At 39.5% G+C, this 14,432-nt stretch overlaps 1 protein-coding gene across 1 annotated transcript in view; it reads left to right on the top strand.

Moving 5' to 3' along the window:
• The first annotated feature begins 352 nt into the window (after positions 1-352).
• Positions 353-14,432, top strand: part of pkd1a (polycystic kidney disease 1a) — a 102,724-nt gene continuing 88,644 nt past the window's right edge. The window contains exon 1 of the mRNA XM_088613149.1: positions 353-862. Within this exon, the coding sequence (XP_088469275.1) occupies positions 609-862 (254 nt within the window). The 5' untranslated portion in view covers positions 353-608. The remainder of the gene's footprint in view (positions 863-14,432) is intronic.

Raw genomic sequence — 14,432 nt, 5'->3', positions numbered from 1 at the left:
AACGGACTATTTTCAATAATAGAAAGGAATTACAACAAAGTAGCACAAATTGACGTGACCTTGTAACCAGGCATAACCAGACATTTTCGTTTTAAAAATAAGCGTACCCTATATTAAAATTACTTAGTAGTTGCAAAACGATTTAATGTACAGTAGGTGCAGCTGCAGCTATTGATGTTTGTGTCTCCAAATAAAGGAGAAAAACGTTTTGATCTGATTTATTTTTACGCGCAGTTAATAGGCTACAATACAACAGCGTTCATACGGAACAAAATTATACAGCATCTCAGGGCTGAGGGATTATTCGTCTCGTTAGTGAACTCCCAAAACCTCAAGAAGTTTTCCCTGCAAGAAACCCTAGTGTTGAAAACATGGCATTGCAGAGTTCGAAAGCAAACAGAGAAGGAAGTTTCCTGAGAACTTAGCAGAGGAGTTTCAAAACTTTTTTTTTTCCAGAGGAATTGGTACACTCAAATAAGGAAGGTTTTCGAATCGGGGGGGGAAGGAGGTTTCAATGATATTCATGCAAACAACCGAAAGAAGAAACTTTTCCCCCCAGTTCGACCGAGAGATTAGCAACCTCAGTGGCGATGCGATGTGAGTGAGCGATGCCTTGTGGAAATGGACAAACTGTATCCAAGCGAAAACATGGCGTCTGTTCCTCACTGTTCGGACTTTCCACCAGTCTACTGCTTTACTTGTGTTTTGCTCTCACCTCGGGAATGGTGGACTCGGTCAACCATCACTGTCCCAAGAACTGTACATGTTCAGTTGTGGGACCACAAAGTGTCGTTAACTGCTCTAACACAGGGCTCGACCGGGTACCAGAAGCGACGGACATCCCGTACTACACAAGTATTCTGTAAGTAGCTGGGATTTACATCCCTAGCGGAAAATATCAGTTTCTGCTCTTTGCCTGTTTGTCCTTGATGTTGTTGTGTGATTTACAGTGTGTTTACCGGGGGGAACAACGTCTCAAAATATCATTTGAGCTTTTAGAGAAAATATTTGTATCCGAGTGGGAAACAAAATGCTTTAAAGTAACTTTAGTGACATACAGCATAACTAGTCTGATCCAATCTTGGGTATGAGGCTGTTTTCATCTGGTGCTTGCCAACAGACTCTCGATTAGTTTAAAAGTTATTGTGCTGTGAACTAGAATGGCAGGAAAACAACCCCGTTATTGTTCTCTACTGAACGAAACAGTGTGAAATATTTTAAATTCCAAAGACTTTAGTAAAATATTTAATGAATCCTATAAAAAAAACTTCATATTTAACCAAATGAAAAATATAAACATGGACACGGTGTGAGTAACTATTTTAAGATTAATATAGAAATATACAAACAGTATTTAAGATAAGCTGAATGTTAAAATACACCGCAAATATGTCAAATGTTTTAATTAGATACATTAAAAAAATAAATATCGGAAATTTGTACCCTTGCTGTACTAATGTTTTCAGTGAAACTGGAAATCATTTACCGATATCTGAATGAAACAAATGGATTAAAGGTTTGCTGGTACAGATTAACCATGATCAGTGAACCTTTCAAGAAATTCACCACCAAGAAGCGCCTCGACTAACACAACTACAGTTAGTCGGTAACTTCACAAAAAACACAGATATGCAAATTATACACTAATGCATCATTTGATTTTGTTTTTAAGTAAGTTGCATTTTTGTATTGTGCGTTTGACAAAAAATAATAAAATGCGTTTGGGATTTGTGCTACGTTATGTTGTGGAACACGAGGACATAAGCTTCAGCGTAAAAGGACGAGGACGCAGCGTAGTGTAAAAGACGTCTAAATACACCAGTCGTATAATACTTTCGTATGTAGTAGTACTATCAGCTTCAATAACGGCATTTCAACGGGGAAGAACGACCCGATGAGTGCTGTTTGAGAATTATGATTGGTTTTATCTTGGTTCAGTGACTGGGGACTAGGTTCTGGAAGGATGCACAGAAAAGGTCCTGCACTTTAACCACGGCAAAAACACCCACTAGCCAGATTAAAGCGCTGCAAATTGAACGTGATTTGACAGTGCCTGATAAAAGGGTTTCAAACACAGTGCCTGACAAAAGGGTTTCAAACACCCAATCGAAACATTAGAGAGGTCTTTCTGTATATCCCGAAAGACGTCATCAAAACTTTAAAATTTAAAGAAATGGAGAGGTGTCTTGTTAAAATAGGATTCATACCCCTATTGTCTGTTTGGTCAAATAATAGGTCTGTTTTGGACATTCACACCTTCAGCTCTGCAGTGCTGGAACAATCAACTCATGGCAATGTAGTGTAGTTAAAAAACGTAATTCTGTAAAATGCCACATGTGAAACTTCACCTGCATGCAGAGGTATGCCGTGTCTAGAACCAAGAGCATCCCTTTGTCGCACAAGAACAGAAAAGAACCGTGCACGTTGCTTGTTCATGATGCTTATACTGTAATATCAGGCTGGGGTGCATGCATAAAAACTGAATGGTATTGTATATGCAAAGGCTGTTGAGATGGGAAACGTTATAAAAAAACAACAAAAGAGTCTTGGAAACAATACAGCTGTGTGAGTGTGGAACAAGCTACCCAGTTCTGCTGTTGAAGCCGATACCTTGACTTTTTTTCAAGAAACAGCTGGATGACATCCCTGGATGTATTCCCTGGATAGAATACTATCAAATGGACTAGATCGACTGGATGGCCACCTCTTGTTTGAAACCTTTCTCATGTTCTGAATAGCGTGTTCTATTTTTAGTGCCTCTCAGTAAATATACTGTAAACAGATGAAGTTATACTGTACAGCAGGGGTCTCCAATCGTGGTCCTGATCCAGCTAGTCTTACAGGTCCTGTGGTTTCAAAGACTGGCATCATTTATAAATTATTGATGAGTCAAGCAAGTGATCGATTCAATTAAGACCACTCATGTCCTTGAGGGTTAAAGATTACTTCGATTTTAATCCTAAGTGACCTCTAAATTACTTAATTTAACAGACCTCATGATTAATTAAACACACTTGAATTGGTCCATGTCTTTAGAAATTGGTGATTTAATGATGGCCTGCAAAAGCTATTGGATTAAGGCTCTGTAGCACCAGGGTTGGGTAAAAGTGCAAAACTGTTATACAAAAAGTTGATTGTATTTGCAAAATACATTCCATGCTATTTCAGTAGCTGGCAGGTGCCGAATATTGTCTTAGCAGCTCTAAGAATGGTATTTTGTTCTTTAAATTAATCTAAAAATATATTTTTTTAAATAATATCATTATAATTAGCTTAATAACTTAAGACAATTATTTGTTTTAGCTTCTGAAACATTTGTTTCAAACATTTAAATAATACTGAATTACAATTTATAACGTGCTTCATCCTAAAGCATTTCACTGGTAAAAGGACCCACTTCAAATGTAGCTTTTCTGCACCAGGGGCCCCATAACACTGCAGACCGGTCAGGGAAGTGAGAAATGGCTTCACCCGTTGAATAAAGGGGGACATTTTAGAGAGACCAGGTTGTGCAAGTTGAGACTAAATTATAGCCAGGATCCCTGCTCTTACAATCCCTACAATGACTGCAACAACTGAGTAGTCAAGACCTCAGTTCAACATCTCGTCTGGACGACTGCAGATCCAACAGTCCCTATTTACCACACTGGGATGTTGGTTCATAAATTCTGGCCCAAAGGGAAGATCATCCAGCAGCACTTATAGCAGCATCCTGATTTTCCATAGAGATCTTCCATTCCAGCACTCAATGGGCTCTGGATTGCTTAGTTTCTGTGATTGACTGCATTGTAGTCATTCTGTGCTCAATTTTAGGATGTTTAACACAGAATTGTTACACATACTATAGTGTCATTTTGTGTCATTCGTGATTTTGTAAGTACGGCATATTAAGCCAGTTTGTTTAATAAGAAACTATTCTGCCCTTCAAACCATTGAATGGTTTTCTGGGCTCTTTCCACTGCTTTCTAAATTTAGCCAAAAGAAAATAAATTATGTCATGACATGTTTTCGAATAACTCTTGAATGCACGAAACAGACTTGCTGTGATGGTCTAACATAGCCGTCCTGCAGTCTGTGCATCTTGAGTCTTGGTGCTAATATTTGAAAAGTCAAGGTCCTGAAAAACGGACGCAGCGTCTCAGAAATGCAACTAGACCGGTCAGTTAAATTATGATTAGATTTTGTCTTAATATTCACGCCTGTCAGGTGTCTTACTGTAGTTTCTGTGTTTGGGCCGACTGTTGTGTGTTGAGTCAGAAAGGTGTCTTGAGAACCTGCCTGCTGTAGTATTTAACATGTCCGTTTTCTGAGAGGCGACTCAAGGCCAAACGTGACCTCATCACTAATGCATGTGACGCAGAGAAAAGCAGCAAAAAGCACTGAAGTTAAAAGGTTTGCATTTCAAAATAAGAGAACGCATTAGGGCATTTATCATCTCTTCATAATTGTTTCCGTGGAATGGCTGGCGCAAAATCAATAAGTCAGAAATAAACACAGATGATGGACATAAAGTCTTGCATAGACATTCAAATGAGTGTAAATAAAAGGTCTTGCATCTTTATATAATGCCAGTTTTTGTATTTTGACTATTAACTGCTGCAAGTTAAAAAAAGGAACAAAAAACGGAGAATGACGCTTAACACACTTTTAGTAGTATACAAATGACAAGAGTTCAGCACTATACTGCCTAGGCACGGGTCCCAAGGGAGGATGTTTAGTTAAGAACACATTTCTTATGTGTCTAGCATTTTGTTCTTTTCCTCCTGACTGGAGCTGAACTGTCAGGCTGTTACAGTATGGTCTTGGCTGTTCTCAAGGGAAGCAAATCATCAGCCCCAGTACAGTGCCTGCCCAGGGAGGGAAGAGAAATGTGTGTGCTTTTCACTTTCTTTACATTGGCCTTAGATGAGTAGGTCCAATTGAACAGCTAATAGCAGAAGACCTTCAATAATCTGGGGTCGAGGACAGAGATTGTGATGAGCTGATAGTAACCGATGACTCAATTGAGCAATTAAAATAATCATTGTAACTGTATCGTTGTTTTCTTCAGAGATTTAGTTCATTGTTTGGCAGAAGCGGTTTTGTGGACTCCTTCCATTTTGTAAAATGTTCCCGCTCCTCTGAATTGCCCAGGGGACGTCACTTGGACATACTGTAGAAAAGTGATAATTTAGTCAAACTTGCCCCGTACGTGAAGTGAAGTTCTTCACTTGAATGAAAACGGAACAGTTCTCCTCAACTTCTTTTTCTGAAAGACGAGAGGAAGCCTGAGCAAGCCTCATCTTATGTTTACGCAGTGGGGTCACCTCTACAGCTTCTCGCGTGGCTGAGACCACCCATAGCTGCAGTATAAAAGTAAAAAACGTGTTTGCTCAACATCAGTCCTTGGTTCAAACTAACGGGCAGCACGCTGGCACAGTTGTCAGCATTGCTGCCTCCCTGCTGTCCTGGGTTCAATTCTGGGTCTGGGGTGCTTTCCATAGAGGTTAGGTGCTCTTCCCATATTTGTGGGTTTCCTCTGGGTGCTCTGGTATCCTCTCAAAGTCAGCAGACATACAGTACTGGTAGTTGAATTGGCTTCTGGCACAACCTGCCCTGGTGAGAGAGTGTGTGTGTGTGTACCCTGTTCCCATGGCTTGCCAGGATAGGCTCTGTCATATGACCTTATATCGGATGCAGCGGTCAGAAAATGGCTGAATTGATTTCTTTAAAGTAGCAATACCCTGGTATTCAGTGCAAAGAAAAAATACTGACCGCAAAAGGCTGATGAAGGCCCATCCTTTGTTTTAGTCAAGACAGTTGATTTTTCATACTATATAAAACCTACAGTATGTGCAGAAAATAAATTATGTGCGCATTTAGGCCAGCTGATCACTGTAGTAAAATCCTGAGATTGGAGGCTTGACCACAGTTTGCCCATTGTGGTATGTCAAGCCTTCAGTGCTCAGAAAGGAGTTAATCTGCCTTTGTTTGACCACTGCAAAAAGACAGCTTGTCATCAATTTAACATTAAGCCTGTAGTGTAAACACCAGGGCAACCAGTTTTGTTAATAATGTCTGACTGAGCTTTGCTTTATGTGGTTGTTATAGTAACGTTTTGTAACAATCGCCCTGATGGATCTGCGGCCCGCAGATCTGCTTGTAAAAATAGAATATTTATAGAGACCACGTTTGGCAGTACACTCCGTCTTTTGAAAGCCGACAGCTGTCACAGTTTCACAAAGTTCTCAGCTTTCTTTTGCCCAAGACGGTTTTTGAATCTGTTCTTTTAGTCCCCTAAAAACTGCTTAAGTGTGAATGTCTGAGACAGGATCCTGAGGCCTTACCCAGCCTTAGAAGCCTAATAAATTCTACATAAGTAGGACTCCCGAGATAACAGTCCAAAAGGAAAAGCATTCAGTTCTATTTTATTTAATCTCCCTTGAGTTGGGGTGAGTAGGAGAGTTTTTATGTTTTTTATATCCCATGGGATTGTTTTCCTCATTCCCCTACATGAGAAAACACCAAGAAAAATAAGCCTAGAAGACGTCGATGTAGACAGTGGCACCGTTTTTCTAACTACAGTACTCTTAGTGATAATTGTGAAAATAATATCCCAGTCAAATTAAAGAGATTTAAATGTTTATCTGGGAGCCTCGGTTCTGTCCTCTGGATTAAGACAAATGATTTTCAAGATATTGCCTTCAATAAGCGGAAATACATCTTTTCATCTGAAAATAAAAACAGTAAATAACATAACTTATAGTTTCAGAGCCGTCTGTTTTAATATTCTTTTTACCCAAATATCGGTGTTCATCTCGGGGGATGTGCTGAATGTTTTAACCGCTTGCCACTGCTTCTGATCCACTGTATGATCAAAAAGGTATATCGATCCATAGTCTGCTAGTATCACAGAACGTGATCTTGGAACCATGATATCCCCATTGTGGTGTTAAATCACTTCTTTTTCAGATGGCTGTAACAATTTAATCATGTTTTGTGAATCTGAGAGACATATGACAATAGTCTGCGAGTAAACAGTAATGAGTAGAATTGAAAATAAACATCTGCCTTGAACTTTTTTTTTTATTCACAGCACTGCTGACATTTGGCAGTTGTTATTTTTTTACTGACTAAAATGTTGCTTCTGGAACTACAAGGTTCAGTCTTAATTTAATGATATACAACTGGCACAGTGGTTATAAATGGGTTCAGGGCACAGTGTGTGGACTCGGCCATTTTTAACTCGAGGCCTGGTGAACCAACTACCATCTCTGCTTCTTTGTCGTTTCTGCACCTAATACATTTGATTTCTTAACAGCACACCCATACCTATCCCAACTTTTGAAATTATTGGAGCGGAGGCCATTTTAAGCTCTTTGTAAAACAGTATTGATTTTAAAAGAATAATCAGGTATAAAATGGTAGTATTTGAGAAAATTGCTTTATGTCTCTTACCTTATGTGCAAATGACTTTTAACACATAGAACTGTTGCAGTGGCTTGTTCTAAATGTTCTTCTGCCTGGCAGTTATAAATAAAATTAGCTTTAAGCCTAAACCTCAGTTTATCAGTGAAAAAGTACTTTTTGGGGTTTTGTGACTTTTACAGTTACTCTTTGCTGGGCCCATACACAAATAGATCCCAAACCACACTACTTTAAGATGCCATTTAGCACTTACTACTTTTTGGTACTTGAACAATTTCTGTTTGTGAAATATGTGTTTCAAATTGACTTTAAAATCTATGGTTATATGCTATTTTAGGAAAAATAAACATTTTGGGGTGAGGGCTGCAGGGCGCAAGGTGGGTTCCAGTTGGTCTCGGTTACTGTGTTCTCTCATCTGTGTGTGTACTACGTCCTGCGGGCGACTGGCGTCCTGTCTAGGGTGTGTCCTGAATGGTGCTCATTTATCTGCTGGCTTACTGCAGTCCTGCATATCAAAGTGGAGAGGTGGAAACAAAAACAAAAACCTGTCAGTGATCTTCACATTTCAACTGTGCAATGTGAGCGCTCAAATCAGGAGGCCAGAGTGACAGATTTCAGCTAGTGGGCATGAACACTACTCCACTTAAGCGATCAATAGCTCAGTCCGGTCACTCTGGTCTTTATCAATAATAATTAAATTTTTATTTAATTCTGTGCATTGTAGAAGCAGCAAATTAAATTAAAAAAAAAAATTTAAATTCAAGACTAGGAAAACACCTGTTTAATGTAGACAAGCGCAGAGCATTGTGCGCAGGCAGTATAAGCAAATTACAAATACAAAATGCGAAAGAGCTAGAAGAGGCTGCTTATGGAAAGTCCTGGGTGTTTATGTTGACATATCATTTACATCTTTATTAAAATGAAGGGAAATTATGTAAAAAGGCAGACAGAATTTTGCGGTATAAATCAAGAGATTGTTATATTAAAATTGTTTAGGACTAGTAAAGCCTTGTTTAGGATATTGTCACCATGCTATGGAAGAGATGTTGCTGCTCTGGAACCAGTGCCGCGAAGTGTAACCAGGGTAACGACCTAAACTGACGGGCTGAAGCTTTTTAGTCTTGAGCTGAGAAGACGATGATGAAACCTGATACAGGTATCTTAAAAGCAAATGCCACTGTCAACCCCAGCAGACTGAAAAGTAAGTGGGCAAACAGTATCCTGACAAGTGAGGAATGTTTTTTAAAAGAGGTAAAGAAAATACAAAAATATGTTATCTTGGACATTCAGTATTTTTCAGGAAACCTCAAAGAAAAGTCTACGACCAGAGCTGTCTTCTCCAAAAACAACCTTTCCAGGACCCCCAAGCATGAAAGGCCTTGCTTCAGGGAAACACAGGATGATAAATGAAAAACGGACAGCCCAGTCCCCTTTTCAACTCAATAAAACCCCTTTGGGATGTGCTAGCTCAACGCCGGAGGGGTGGGAAAAGGAAACTTCACCAATTGGAAATGTTCTGAAAACGAAAGGGTGACATATTTCACATCCACACAGACGCAGCAGCAGGTTTCAGAACCGGGGAATAAGGCGGTGCCCAACGTGAGACCCTGCCGCCACTCGGCAGTCCCGAAAACTTTGATTGTGTTGTAATGGAGCCCAGTACGACGGAACGCCTTATTTCTTTTAACTGTTTGCTTCTGAATTTTCTTTTTAATTTGTAAACCATATTCAGAGGTAGCATGGTATCTGAATAGTATTTTAAACAATGTGCAGATCTAGCGATTGCCCTTTAGAAAGCACCGTGAAGTACAGACACCAGACTCCCTTCTCTGACTCCACTGTCCATCCTCCCATCTGGAGTCGTTAGATTGGAACGTCCTTGTTCCCTGGTGCCTTATCTGATGTTTCCAAAAGACAACAGCCGATGTAGCGGGGACAGAGGAAGTATACTGTGATAAACCGAAAGAGGATGCACTCCTTCTGAAGAAAACTGTTAACCCAAATCCTGACATTAGTCATATTATAAGAAAAAAAAAACTGTCCCATAGGTATGTGGGGAAATAGTGAAAAATGTTGTTCAGTGCCAGATTTCCTTCACTTAGTCTGAAGGTTAAGTGCAGCCCACCTTCTTTCTGCTCCACTGAGACTTTGCTTATTTTAACAAAACGTTAACTGTGTTACTTTTCCCCCCCCATGCTTAAGCTGTCTCTTGGCTTCTAACCTTTTGCAGTTACTTTCAGAAAAATGGGACCAGCTTGTAAAACCAGGTTTGAAAATCACTCTCTGCGTGTGTGTTTTAAGGATGGCCGCTGTGTGTATTTTTGTGATTGAGACTGGTTTGGTGAACCGGGGAAAGTGCGAACTTCTCTGGCTCTCAAAAGTTTTCTGTGAAGGCAGGAGGGATTGTAGTCAGAGACTAAACAGAAAGAAAACATTCACAACTCCTAATACCGCAGTGCTTGCGGCTCAGGCTGGTATGGGTGTTGTCCCTGTGTACATTAAAGAGGAACGGACATGGCACTGCAAGGCTTTTCTTCATTTCAGATCCGATTCCATTTCAGCATGGGCTCCTGCGAAGTCTGCACATGAGCCACAAGGGTCGAGCACATGCGAGAAATGATTCATCTCGGATCAAAGTGCACCCCGACTGGTACAGAAAGAAATGACTCCTGTAATATCCTGCCCACATCATGTCGTGCAGTGCGATAGCAATGAAGGGGACGATAAAAAAGGGGGTTTATTTTTCTGGTCCAATAATATCTTATTGACTTGGAAACAGAGGTTTTGACAGTTATATACAGTACAATGGTGGGTGTGAATTTACTTATAAAGGTGGAAAACAGTTAACTTACTTAAGTTACTTAAGTGACATAATTGGAATCTTGGGAGAACAATTGTATCTCTGGAATTAGTTTGGGAACCATCACCTTAAAATACCACTGAGCTTGTTTGTCTGTTTCACTTTTTTTAGAGCTTATTTTTAATAAATATAAAAGGCTGGATTTTGAAAGGTCATATTCACTTTGCATGTGCCGGGATCTGTCTTATCTAGAGATAAATCACTCTAAGAATCCTGTGCAGAGCACTTTAAAGCCTCTACCCCAACTCCTCCAAGAAACAACCACCTCTCTCACTATTTAATGTACGTAAGAAGTGTGTGGTCTAAAAGGCCCTATTCAGAATATTGTGTACAATTGTGTTCAACTTTATAGAGAAGGTATTGCTGTTTTGGAATCAGTCCATAGAAGTTTTCTTTTCAGGGCTCTAGGGAAATTCCTGTACTGACAGGCCGAAAGAGTTGTCCCTTTTCAGTCCCGTGCAAAGAAGACCATGAGTGTATTCTTCTTTCAAAGCAATTTGAAATCAGTTTTAACCCCCACCCATCTCATTACAGCAACCTACACTCATACACTCAGAATTCTCAAGGAGATTGTAGGAGAACCTACAGGGAAGATAAAACAGAACATAAAAGTTTCTGAGCTGTTTTATCTTTTTTAAAGTCATTCTGGAATGAGGTACCCAGCCATGTTTGTTAAAGTTTATACCCAGAGTTTCTTAAAGAACTATCTGGAAAATGATGTAGACTTGAATAGTGAAACATGAACCACAGGACACAATCGAACGTATGTTTTTAAATAAAATAAACAAACAAATAAAGGAAATGTATTTAAAACTGACAAGAGGAGGCTCTTCTTGCTTCTGTTGATACTGATGCCCTGGCTATTTTCCAGAAACAGCTGGATGAGATCCTTGTACCAGATGGGCTAGTTGGGCCTAATATCCTTCTTTGTTCTTATGCTTCATGTGTGTGATCTACTTCATGACTCCAAAAATGGAGTCTGTATTTTAAGCATGAATACCCCCCATCTTTGTAATGCAAATATATACATTAAATGGAGTAGAAAAGTTCATAATTAAATTTCATAGTGCTGTGTAGCTGTATAATTGAGTGGGCCTTTTAGGCACCCCAGATGGGCCTTTAAAAATGATGAATGAATGTATTTTAGTAAGTCTTCATTGAGCTGTGTAGCAAGAACATGTACTGTGGACAGTTGAATAGTTGCTTGTCTTGTCAAGATACATCTTTCATATACAAATGTACTTTTTTTTGTGTTGTAGTTATTTTTGAAACCTCAGTATTGTTTAAAACATGCTATACAGTACACTATATATTTTATTTTCTAACAGATTTCACACTGTTATTTTTCCTTTTTTTCACTTAGGGACTCAGAGTGTCTTGTCTGTGATGTGGAGGCCCATTTTTTGTGTTTTGTCAGGCTTGTGCACTGGTAGTCATTAATTTGTCCTAACCACTCCAAGCTGGCCTGGTCTCTGCAGTATTTGGCTTCCGCGCACACAATCTGATCACTGGTACATGAGATCACAGTCTGTGGTTCATGTTTTAAAATGAAAGCAGCAGTGTGTGAGAGCAAAAGAAAGAAACAGGACAGATTATTAAGAAATAAAAATAAAGACGAAAAAATAATTGAGTCAATTAAGGCCTAAGCAGATTGTGCAAACTAGGCCTTCCACAGTTATCTGTAGACATTTTAAACATTTAGTTGTAGGGGAAGACAGTAAACCTGTCTGTGGCCACAACCGTCTAACAGAGATATGGATTGAGGTGAGACAAGCTTGCATTCAGCTACAGCTTTACAAGCAAACAAGCTATGTAGAATTTTACTTTTCAGACAATTATTGCAGGATTGTCTCTCTTCTGCTGCAGCAGTAATAAGCTGGCAACTTCCAAATGTTAAGCAGAGACGTAGCTCACTTGCACAGCCCTGGTTAAAGTGAAAACTCTGCTGAACTGGATTTTTTTTAAGCAGAGTGAGATCATAACTGAAAGAAGCCTGTATAATGTGTCTTATAATGAGTATATCATTAAAAAGACTGACAAAATTAACTTCTTAAGTTGGGGAAAAAGCAGTTAGTTTAGTAGCAGCAGATAGATGTGAAGGCAATAAAAACTGAACATCTGTTTGGTAAGATGTCTTTAAAATGCTTGCTCTAGAGGGACAATGAATGAGGCCCAGTGAACCAAATAAGACCCACACTCACTAGTGCAGAATTCAACAGGTTAATAATACAGTGTTTAGCACTAACATAAAATGTAGATTTGATACATATAACATGATAGCAAAAGCAGAGGAGAAGACTGACATATGTACATACTTGTTCCATTCTTGGTAGTAATATCATGTTCCAGAATCACTCAACAATTTGTGGAAAGAAATGCCTTCTGTTACTGCGTTTTCATACATTTCAGTGTAGTTCTCACCTGTGTCCTCTGTTTCATTATTGGCAGCTGATTCTGATGAAATCCACTGCACAGACTTTGTCTTTTTATCTTTGAGGATAGTGAATACTGTACCTGAATCATGTTCCACCCTGGTCTTCTGTCCACTGTTGGAAAACATGAAATGACACAAGGTACGAAAATGGGAGTGGCTATTTCTAAGGCCTTTCGTAGGACCCATGGTAAAATAAACCGCCAGACACAGGAGTACAGGATTTTGAGGGCAGAGCTGTGAGAGCTTTTCTAAATGTCAGTTTTACCCAGTCATGCATTCTACTGCTTCCAGCTTCTGAATGGTCCTGTGATCTCTTAAAGCACAATGCAAGCATGAAGTTACCTTGAAGGTGGGGTGTGGACAAATTGAGGTTATATACTGTACGCAATTGAGGTAGCAGAAAGAATAACTCACTCTGGGGGAACCAAGAGGCTCATGGGAGAGGACAGGCATCTGGAATGAGCAGGAGAAGGGCGAGTGTGGATGAAGAAAACTTGCACAGTATGTTTCCGTAGTAACTGTACAATACGAATGTAGTCTTACATAGCAGTATTCTTGTTCTGACTTCCTAGAGTGCAGTACTTCAAAACAACAAAGCGTAATGAATAAAAAAACACGTTACTACATACAATGCATTGAAAGGAAAAGTTTTCTTTTAACTGCAAAACCGCACGGTTTGGGGCTGGAACAATCAAAGCTGCCTGGCTACCTGGGTCTCAAGGTAAAGAATGGCGTCGGCTGGATAAGAGAGCATGAACGCAGCCAAACATCGTGACTAGCACACCCAAATGGAATCTTAATTCTTTTGTTGGAGGCAAACCGAACACTTTTTAAAATAATGAGACTCCAAAACGAACAGAAAAGGTATAACATGCTTTTCACAAAGCATTGTGGGGACCTGGAACAAGCAACCAAGCCATGTTTTCAAAGCGCCTACCCTGGTTTCCTCCTCGAAACATCTGCATGAGATCCTTGGGCCAATTAATATTAGCCAGCAAGATGCTAAACACAATCCTTCTTGGGGATTCACAAGCAAACACCAGCTTGGGGGTTGCAGGTGCCACAGCTAGACAACAGTTGAATTTTGTAGTACCCAATAGTCAAGCCCTCTTTAGGACGTCTGTAGTAATAATAGAAACCTGGAGAGTTCAGGCTACAGAGCTAACAGGGGCCCTGAAATTAGAAGCTGGGGTTAAGTGTTTGCCATTGAAAGGATTTCAGTAACTGGAACAGAACTTTAAGTTTATTTTAATCAGTGTTACTATTCACCTGTCTTCAGTAGTACTTACATAATACTGTTTCTTTATATCATGATAACCAGTTAAAGAGTAAAGAAGAGTGACCTTGGAGGGTTTTGAAAATTCAATGTATTTGTATTGGACTATGCAATAACAGTCACACCAAGCTTCACATGCAGCCAGTTGTTAGATTACTTTGCACTTAAAGATCAGGCATTTCTTCTGGCTGCAAAGATGAATGGAGTCTTGCATAGGAACCAAAGTGTTAATTAAGTTCTCACATTGGTGATCTGATGAAAAGGCAGGTTTGATGCCAAGAGCAACAGAATTAATCTGCCTCACAGAATTACTCTGTAATGTTGAGCTGTTCTGAACACTTTAGAAATGCAACACATATTTTCAATCCTAATCACTAATTATACAGCACGGACCCAATTAGCTGGCTTGAATATGATACTATAAAGGGCTGTGATATACATGTAGACAGAGCTCA

The sequence above is a fragment of the Lepisosteus platostomus genome, chromosome 19 (genome assembly GCF_059453375.1).
Source record: "Lepisosteus platostomus isolate fLepPlt1 chromosome 19, fLepPlt1.hap1, whole genome shotgun sequence".
NCBI lineage: Eukaryota > Metazoa > Chordata > Actinopteri > Semionotiformes > Lepisosteidae > Lepisosteus > Lepisosteus platostomus.
Note: the sequence above shows the minus strand (reverse complement) of the source record. Positions and strands in the feature narration are given on the sequence as shown.